This window comes from Eubalaena glacialis, chromosome 17 (genome assembly GCF_028564815.1).
Source record: "Eubalaena glacialis isolate mEubGla1 chromosome 17, mEubGla1.1.hap2.+ XY, whole genome shotgun sequence".
NCBI classification, from domain to species: domain Eukaryota; kingdom Metazoa; phylum Chordata; class Mammalia; order Artiodactyla; family Balaenidae; genus Eubalaena; species Eubalaena glacialis.
Genome location: NC_083732.1, coordinates 18753606 through 18763610, shown reverse-complemented (window position 1 = coordinate 18763610; position 10005 = coordinate 18753606). Strand labels below are relative to the sequence as shown.

The window sequence follows — 10005 nt, the reverse complement described above, 5'->3', positions numbered from 1 at the left end:
TCCTAAGCGATCGGGATAGCGAGTGGGGATCTTAGTGGAGGCTGGGGAGCTGGATGTGACCGAACGTACGGACACCGCCATTCACCGCTGCCGGGTCCGCGCCTCCCCCGCCGGGCGCCTAGTGCGCCAGCCAATCCCCTCGCGCACTCCCCTTCCCATTGGAGGCCCCGCCCCCCGCGCCAGGGATGCTGGGCCCCCGCGTCGTGACGCAAGCACGGCAGCTCCGCCCCCTGCGTCTCTGGCCTCGCCGGTGTTGGGGGGGATGGTTCTATCATGGCGTCAATGCAGGTAAGAGGAGTTTGCAGCAGCTGGGCGGGCTCCGGAGCCGCAGGGAGGATACGAGCGTTTCGTCCGGGGGGGTGTCTGGGACCCTGGGGCACCTGGGCCGGCTCCGGAGCGGTCCCGGTGGCCGGTCCTTCCCCAGCGTCCGGGCGTTGGGAGGGGTGAGAGGCGGCGAGAAGAAGGGGGTTTCTCGGTCGGTCGAAGCGGACACCAGCCGGCCGGGAAGTTGGGGGATAAAGAAGGCTAAGGGGAGGAAAGGGCGAAGTTTGATGTTCGCTCAGCGGCAGTGGTCTCGGAATCATCTCCAGCTCACACGGACGGCTCCCGCTGGCCTGACCCCCGCCCCAGGGATGTCTTTTCCTCCGCGGTCCCCGGCTGAGCGGAAACAGCTGCTCTCGCCGTTGTCGCCGGGGCAGGGGCGGCCCTGAGAGGGGCTGTGTGTGGGGAGCTGAAAAGGCGTTCCCGGAGAAGGCGGCTGGCTGCAGAGGCGTTTCGCGGCCTCTGTTCAGGCCTCCCACGCCCAGCCTCCCTGGCTGCTCGGCCCCTCGGCTCCCCTTCTGACTCTTAGTCCTTTGCCCCAGGGGTACCTTCCTCTCTCAGCCTCCGCACTCTCAACGAACATACGTCCAGCAGCCCATTTTCTCACTCTCCCCGAAGCTGCCCTTAGCCCATCAAAATCATTTGCCGCCTAATATCCAATCTCCCCGAGAGACAAGTCACCAGCTCCCCATACCTCCCGGGATAGATAGCTCTCCCTCAAATCTTTTTATTTCCTACGGTGCCCCACCCTTGCGGTCGCGGTTAGGCTACAGCCTTTTACCCCTCTTCCCCAGATCTTTAGTGGAACCTTAGTTTGGTAGGAGGTGTTTTGTTAACCCGTGTTGTATTTACCTGACTTGGCAATGCGTGGTTTTCTGGTTTTCCAACTTAATAGGCTCCTTTTTACCAAATCCAAAGAGTTTGATTTTTTTTCAGGCAAAGATGGCATCCACAGTTGCAGTTTTGTAGAGATTAACTCTGCATTATCTATAGCTTGCATTTAATTTACAGATGAAGACTAGCTCTGTCAAAACATAGGAAGAGAAGGCAGAACTCCCGTTTGGAGTGTCATCTGGAGCGCTTTTTAGAGTTTTAACATCTTAAAGAAAGAGACCACGTTTTTCTTGGAAGGATTTTATGCTTTTGTTTCTAGAAGAATAAGCACGTTTCCCTGTCCCCCTTCCATTTTTTCCTCTTTTTAGGAGAGAAAAGTGCTTTTCTTTCATCTCTTCTCTTTTCTGCATCTTCTTCCTCTTCTGTGCACGTATTTGCTTCACATTTACTTCTGTGCTTTTGTGTTGTCTGTCCGCTTTCAGCCTCTCCATTCAAGACTCTTTTTACCTTTGCTTCTCCCTCTGGACTTTCCTGCAGAATAGAAAAAGAAAATTGTATATAACATTCCTAGTTGAAGAGATGTCATGAAGTAGTCCAGAGAAAAAACAAGAACAATTTCAGGAAACGTTATACTTTACCCTAATCTCCCCAGAGACGTTAGAGAAGTTTCATCATTTGAGGCCAAAAAAGGAACTGTAGAACACTAGTTGAACAGTAGATCGGCTATATGACCAATTTAAGATTATTTGTATTAAAAGATTAAAATCCACTATACTTGTGATTATATTTGACAGGAGGATTATAGGGATAACTAATTTGCTGATTAGATTTAGACTTTTAGTGTCTGGAAAAGACAGATTTCAGTCTTTAAGAGAAAAAAACTTGAGTCGGTACAAAACAATGTTGACAGTCTTGAATTTTACATGGCGACTTAAGCAACGGAAACAATACTTGGCAGTGCAATACTGCGTTTTTCTGCATCCCAAGTACTACCTCTGACTGTCTTTTCACCCTTTATTCCTTTCTGTCTTCTGATTAGAGGAATGGAAAACTGATGTTTCCTATTTTAATTAAAACTAAATTCTTCCTTTTATTTGTATTTTAAAAATACCTGATACAGATTTTCTGGTAGTATCTTTTTTATTAAAAAATTTTTTTTATCAAAGCATAGTTGATTTACAATAGTTTATGTTTCAGACGTACAATATAGTGATTCACAATTTTTAAAGATTATACTCCATTTATAGTTATTAGGAAATATTGGCTATATTCCCTGTGCTGTACAATATATCCTTGTAGCTTATTTATTTTATACATAGTAGTTTGTACGTGTTAACCCTGTCTCCCTATCTTGCTCCTCTCCCTTTCCCTCTCCAGTGTTAACCACTAGTTCTTTATATCTGTGAGTCTGTTTCTTTTTTGTTATATTCACTAGTTTTACTCTTTAGATTCCACATGTAAGTGATACTGTATAATATTTCTTTCTCTGACTGATTTTATTTCAGTGAGCATAATACTCTCCAAGTCCATCTGTGTTGTTGCAAATGGCAAAGTTTCATTCGTTTTTTACGGCTGAGTAATATTTCATTGTTTGTGTGTGTGCGTGCGTGTGTGCACGCCAACATCTTATTTATATGTTCATCTGTTGATGGATACTTAGATCGCTTCCATATCTTAACAATTGTAAATAGTGCTGCTATGAACATTGGAGTGCATGTATGTTTTACATTAGTGTTTTCATTTTCTTCTGATATATACCCAGGAGTGGAATTGCTGGATCAAATAGTAGTTCTAATTTCTGTTTTTTGAGAACTCTCAATACTATTTTTCATAGTGGCTGCACCAATGTACATTCCCACCAACAGTGTAAAAGGGTTCCCTTTTCTTCACATCCTTTTCTGGTAGTATCTTGAAAAATATTTTAATATAGATAAACTGAGCTTTTTGAAACACAACACTTTCTGTGTGGTTATTCTGTGTCTTTGAACAAAATTTTTTCCTGACCATCTTAGTGGCAAAATTTAACTCCTCAAAACAAATAAATTATACATAAAACTACAGCTAAATTATGAAATTTGTTCATTCACTCATCAGTTATTTTTTTGAGGGCCCACTATGTGTCTGGTATTCATCTAGGTGCTGGGGATACAGCAGTGAACAAAAGCAGACAAGATTTCTGCCCTTGTGAATGTAATAGTCTGGTTAGGGGCAATGGATAAGAACAAAATATTTAAGTTAATCACTATTATATTAGAAGGTGATAATACTATGGAGAAAAATTGTGGAAGGAGGTTAGGAAATATTTTTTGGATTTTATTTTGAGTGCTTAGGAAAAAATAAGCTACACATGAATGCTGCTCTAACCATGTCCTTACCTAAAAAAGTTTTCAGTAGATTTCTTTATCTTAACCCACACCAGGATATTATTGCTGATGAAGAGGTTACTTAAGCTGTAAGAGGAACTGTATTTTAAAAACATGCATATTATACAAATGTAAGATAAGATTTGATTACTTACATTGATAAAAATAAATAAATAAATAAAATAAATTAGCCTTTAGGATCATCAGGATATCAAGTAAGGGTAGACTTTGAATTTCTTCTTTGGAGAGTATGTTGTTATTTTGTCGTTTTTTTTTTTTTTTTTTTTTTTAATTGAAGTATAGTTGATTTACAGTGTGTTAATTTCAGGTGTACAGCACAGTGATTCAGTTATACATTTATATACATATCTGTTCTTTTTCAGATTCTTTTCGGAGAGTATGTATTTTAAAGTTGATGTTGTAATTACTGCAGTATACTCTATCAGTGCCTCTCAACCTTTTTTTAGGCTGTGGCACACACAGAAAATACTTTCTGAATTGCACACCAGGGTGGGTGAGATTGTTGGAGGCTACAAGCACCTGGCCAAGCAGCTCAGAGTGAAACACTGGGGATGAGGATCAGTATTCTAGTACACCTGTAATGCTGGGGAAGCTCTGCTCTGTAGTTTTGCTAGAGTTGTTCTTCAATATACAGTTCAAGATTGTGGTTTTCAGATTTATATGAGCCCTTTGAGATGTTCTTTCCCATTTTTTTCTTTTTCTTTTTTCTTCCTACTGTTTCTTCCTAGAACAAAGTCACAAATCACCAAGTAAGATATGATTACATTATGTTTTAAGAAACCATTCTTTGAGAATGGTGGGTTCATGGTGATACTTAAAATTGGCAAGAGTTAGAGTAAAGAAATAGATTTACGTTTAATTTTTATGATTTTAGAATTCTTAAAATATTATGTGGAAAGTTGTCGATAACAAATTTTTAGATTTAGCATTTTCGGGACTTAGATAATTTGGTACAGACTTTCTATCCCCAAACTACAAAAGCATTATTAAAGTGAATTTTTATGTGATTCAAAACATTTCTTAAAAGTGTAGCAATATTAGGGTATTCTGTTCTCAGCTAAACCATAAAATAGTATTTTTTGTGTTATGTTTCTTTTTTCATTTTGTACCTAATCTTTTTTTTTCCTCTATTGGCTCATTTCATATTATAAAATAATTAATATTGCCTCCCAGATATGTTTTCTGATTTTAGAATTTAGCTGTTTCATTCAGCCTTTATGTTGGAAGTTTTTAAGTATACCTGGTATACTTTTCTAATTTAACCATCTAGATTTACTGATTTTAGGTAATGAACTACTTTTACCTTATGTCTTAACATCTTAGAAAGTCAGTGTATAGTAGTTGATATTTGTCAATTCCAGAAATAGTGATATAATTGAAAGAAATGGTCAGTTGAATTACTCTTGCAGATTTTCTGCGTTTTCTTCCTCTCTCTTACTTAATTGGGTCTTAGCCTATTGACTGTTGACTTGACTAGATGGAAGGAGATTGAGATTTAGTAACAGGAGATGGATTATGAATGTGTGCTTTTTCTTAGATGAGTTAGAAATAATAAATTATTTTGGATTATTCACAACTCTGCATTGCTGTTTACTCAAATAATTGGCTGTAGTGATTGAGAGAGGTAGAGTATGGGCTCTTGCTGACATTATTGTAGTCATGTTACCTTGACAATTAGATTTCATATGACTGTTTGTTGACATCATTATGAAGGGTTACAGCATAATCAAAAGTTAGAAAACTGACTGTCATCATGGATCCTGAGGCTTACTGAGCACTGGATACTTGGGGTGTATAGCTAGAATTACAGTATATGAGAAGGTTGTCTAGGTACCGTGGCTAGGAATGGGGCTGACAGGGAGCTGTTGGAGCAAGTGCTGAAGGAAAAGGGGAACAGCATAGAGTAGAATTGACGGTGTTCTGTGTGAATGAGAAACATAAGTAGATAGTAGACTACATTGTGAACAAAAGCATAAAGTTGGGGTCATCATCTTAATTCTCAAAGCAGTCATTGTGGTATTTTTCTTTTTGCTATTAATCAATTACTACTTTACAAGATGCCTTCTATTTTTGTCCTAAAGTGTTGTTTTGGGTCTTTCATTTAACTTTTTAGGTCTCTTCCACTCCTCTGGGCCATAGATTCCATTAGAATAGAAAACAAAAAAATCCTTTCTCACTGTTCCTTAAATGTGCACATAGTGACTACAGTAAATGCTTGTCAGTCACTTGACATAGCAAATTCTGCATTAATTTAGTTCTATTTTAGAGAAATCCAAAAAATTTCACAATTTGTTTGGAAACACAAATGATCCTGTATAGCCAGGGCAATCTTGAGAAAGAAAAACGGAGCTGGAGGAATCAGGCTCCCTGACTTCAGACTATACTACAAAGCTACAGTAATCAAGACAATGTGGTACTGGCACAGAAATAGAAATATAGATCAGTGGAACAGGATAGAAAGCCCAGAGATAAACCCACGCACATACGGTCACCTTATCTTTTGATAAAGGAGGCAAGAATATACAGTGGAGAAAAGACAGCCTCTTCAATAAGTGGTGCTGGGAAAACTGGACAGCTACATGTAAAAGAATGAAATTAGAACACTCCCTAACACTGTATACAAAAATAAACTCAAAATGGATTAAAGACCTAAATGTAAGGCCAGACACTATCAAACTCTTAGAGGAAAACATAGGCAGAACACTCTAAGACATAAATCACGGCAAGATCCTTTTTGACCCACCTCCTAGAGAAATCTAGTAAGCAATTTTCTTATAGTAAGGTTGAATACCTATAAAGGAAGAACTTAAAATTCATATTTATATTACATGTGTATTCCCCCCAAAGTTTGCTTATTTTCTTGATTTACGTGTTTGCCATAACTTTATATTTTTCAAAGTATTTTCATTTTCTTCCTCTCTGGATTCTTAGTCCAGCCTTGTAAAATGGGAAGTCAGATAATCCCATTTCATTCTATTAGAGAGAGTGACTTCTGATAAGTAATCACTTATTTGGGAAGTGACTTGCCCAAAATTTCATAGCAACTGAGTAGTGAAGCTGAATTGGAAACCAAGCTCTAAAATCTACTGATGCTGTTAAGTTGGAGGTAATGAACATATTAACAAGTTTGGTATTGTTGAGAAATCATTTGGATAATTATTTAAATCTTCATTCAAGAATTTAGCATTTACTAAAATATTTTATAGCTTCTATAGTTAAGAAAATGAGAGGAAAATATTCCTTATACTTTAAAATATAAAGTCACTTTATCAAAATTTTTACAGAGGTTCTTTATGCATATACTTGTGCACTGAGTAAAATTATAATGGCAAATCTTTACTGTTCAAAGATAATCTTTATTATTAAGGAGAATTTTTAAAGGGGTGATCTGGCATTTTTCTGAAAATATACTTCTGCATAGTATTTATCTAAATTGAGCATTTGTTAAATGAATTTTATTGCATCTTTATATCATTGTCTGCTTCATTATTTTACCTACATAATACTTGTTCATGTTTGTCAGGTGTTTTAAGAATGTCTTCATTTGATAGCCTTTATTTGGGAATGCAGTTTTTGGAGTACCAACAAATGGTGCATGCCTTTGAGTTACTTTATTCTGAGAAAAACTGTAGTTTCATTCAGTTGCTTTTGTAAAACTTCATTAGAAAAACGTGCTCAGGATCTGGAATCAAAAGACCTGGATTCAGGTTCTGTTTCACTACATAACAGTTGTGTTGCACAAAAATCAGTGTAGTGAAGTGGTTAAGACAAAAGTAGATTAACAGAGAGGTAAACATTTGTAAAACTCCTTTCTTGATTTCCCTTCCCAAACTTGTTCTTTCTATAGTATTCCCCATGTGGTACATGGTAACTTCGTTCTTCCAGTTGTTCAGTCAGAAACCTTGGTTTCATCCCACTCCGTAGTCAAACCAGCAGATTCTATCCAGCTCTACCTTGAGAATAAATCCAGAATCCAACTGTCCGCTCTTCTGCATCATTACCTGATGTAAATCATCATCATCATCTGTCATCTGTATTATATCAACAGCTTCCTAACTGGTTTCTCTGCTTCTGCCCTTGTTCCCGTACAGTCTTTTCTCAACTCATCAGATTCTTTCAAAACAGAAGTCAAATGTCACTTCACTCACATCCTTACTGTGGCTTCCGTGTTTTACTCAGAATATAATCCAAAATCCCTGTTAATGACCATCGCCCCACCCTCCTCACTTCTCTACAGCCTTATGGGCCTCCTTGCTATCTTTGCCCCTGTTATTTCCTCTGCTTGGAGTGCTCTTCTCCATGTATCTGATGGCTCACTTCCTTTTTTTTAAATCTCAGATCTTTTTTCAAATGTTTTCTCAGAGAAGCCTTCCTTGATCACCCAGTACAAAACAGTCCTCCCACTGTGGCACTTGCAGTGCCCCTTTCCCTGCTAAATTTCATCTTCATATCCCTGACATATTGTAAATTAATATACTATTTCTCCTGGACATACCCCAGTGCCTGGCATGTAGGGCCTCAGTAAATGTCAATGGAATAAGCACAGCTTTTAGATTCAGATAAACTTGGTTTGAATTCTAGTTTTGCCATTTAATATCTGTGTAACCTTTTTTTCACCCATCCTATGGGGTAAAATTACAAATTACTTCATGTCATAGATCTTTGGAATTGTTTTTGAATTATATCTTGTAATTCTTATAATAGACCTCTTATTTTAAACTACCTCTATCAAATACTCACTTTAAAAAAATTTTGATTCCTGGTCCTGTGTTGGCTACCAATGGAAAAAAACAAATTTCCTTTATATGAAGTCTCTCCTTGTATTTACACACCACAGGAAGGAGAGAGGAAGTATGATTTCTAATTAGCATGTATTCTTTGCCAATCTTCTTCAGAATTTGAGAGTTAGCCAAGTAAAATTTTGAGCCTCTTACATCAGTTTTACATGGCATGTTCAGTTTTTTTTTTTTTTGGCCACGCCGCATGGCATGCTGGATCTTAGTTCCCTGACCAGGGGTCGAACCCATGCCCCCTGCAGTGGAAGTGCAGAGTCCCAACCACTGGACCGCCAGGGAAGACCCAATTTTTTTCTTTTTTTAATTGAAATATAACTCACATATCATAAAACTTAACCTGTTTTTAAAAGTATAAAATTCAGTGGTTTTCAAAATACATTCACAACCATTGTCACTAAAAGAATATATTCACAAAGTCACCCCCAAAAGAAACCCCTTACCCATTAGCAGTCAGTCTGTTTCCAGTGTATCGTGTTATCCGGTCCCCCACGTCCCCACCTCCACCCTTGGAAATCCCTAATTTGTTTTCTATCTTTTTTAGATTTGTCTGTTTGGGGCATTTCATATAAATGGAATCATACAATATGTGGCCTTTGAGACTGGCTTCTTTCACTCAGCATAATGTTTTTGAGGTTCGCCCGTATTGTAGCTTGTATCAGTACTTCATTCATTTTTAGGCTGAGTAATAGTCCCTTTTATGGTTATACATACCACAGTTTGTTTATCCGTCAATTAATTGACATTTGGTTTGTTTCCTGTTTCTATCAGTTAACTGACTGTATTATTTCTGCTTTTTTTTTTTTTGAATAATGCTGCTATGGGTATTTATGAACATGTTTTTGTATGGACATGTTTTATTTGTCTTAGGTATATACCTAGGAGTGGAATTGCTGAGTCATTTGGTAACTCTTATGTTTAATTTTTTAAGAAACTGCCAGATTTTTCCACGGTAGCTGCACTATTTTACATTCCCACGAGCGGTGTGCAGAGGTTCCAGTTTCTACATATTCTGGCTAATATTTGTTGTCCATTTAAAAAATTATAGCTATCTTAGTGGGTGTGAAGTGGTATCTCATTGTGGTTTTGATTTGCATTTCCCTAATGGCTAATGTTGGACATCTTTTCTTGTGCTTATTGGTACATTTCTTGGAGAAATGTCTATTTAAATCCTTTGCCATTTAAAAAGATAAGTTATCTTTTTATTGTTGAGTTGTAAGAGTTCTTTATATATTCTGAATTTATCAGGCATGAGATTTGCAAATATTCTCCTATGTGAGCTGTGTTTGCACATTCTTCATGGTATCCTTTAAAGCACAAATATTTTTAATTATGATGAAGTCCAGTTTATTCTTTTGTCATTTGTACTTTTGTTTTCATATCTAAGAAATCATTACTTAATTCAAGGTCATGAAGACATACTTTATTATACCTCTTTTCTTCTGAGAGTGTTATAGTTTTAGCTCTTACATTTATGTCTGATTCATTTTGAGTTAACTTTTGTGTATGGTCTGAGGCATATTTAGCTTTTATAGCATTAATATGGCAGGTTGTTTTCTTTCTGAAGTTGTATAGGTCCAAGATGAGAGTCCATCAGGTTTGATAATATCCTGCTGGATTCAAATTATTTCTCTTGGTGAGTGGAGCTGTTAGCTCTTTTTCAGATAAAAATT

General features: G+C 37.7%; 1 protein-coding gene across 2 annotated transcripts in view; it reads left to right on the top strand.

The window, feature by feature from the left end:
• Nucleotides 1-224: 224 nt before the first annotated feature.
• The window catches only part of UBE2W (ubiquitin conjugating enzyme E2 W), a 119877-nt gene continuing 110096 nt past the window's right edge, over nt 225-10005 (top strand). For both annotated transcript variants that reach the window (XM_061172224.1, XM_061172225.1), the window contains exon 1: nt 225-288. In XM_061172224.1, the coding sequence (XP_061028207.1) occupies nt 274-288 (15 nt within the window). In that variant the 5' untranslated portion in view covers nt 225-273. The remainder of the gene's footprint in view (nt 289-10005) is intronic.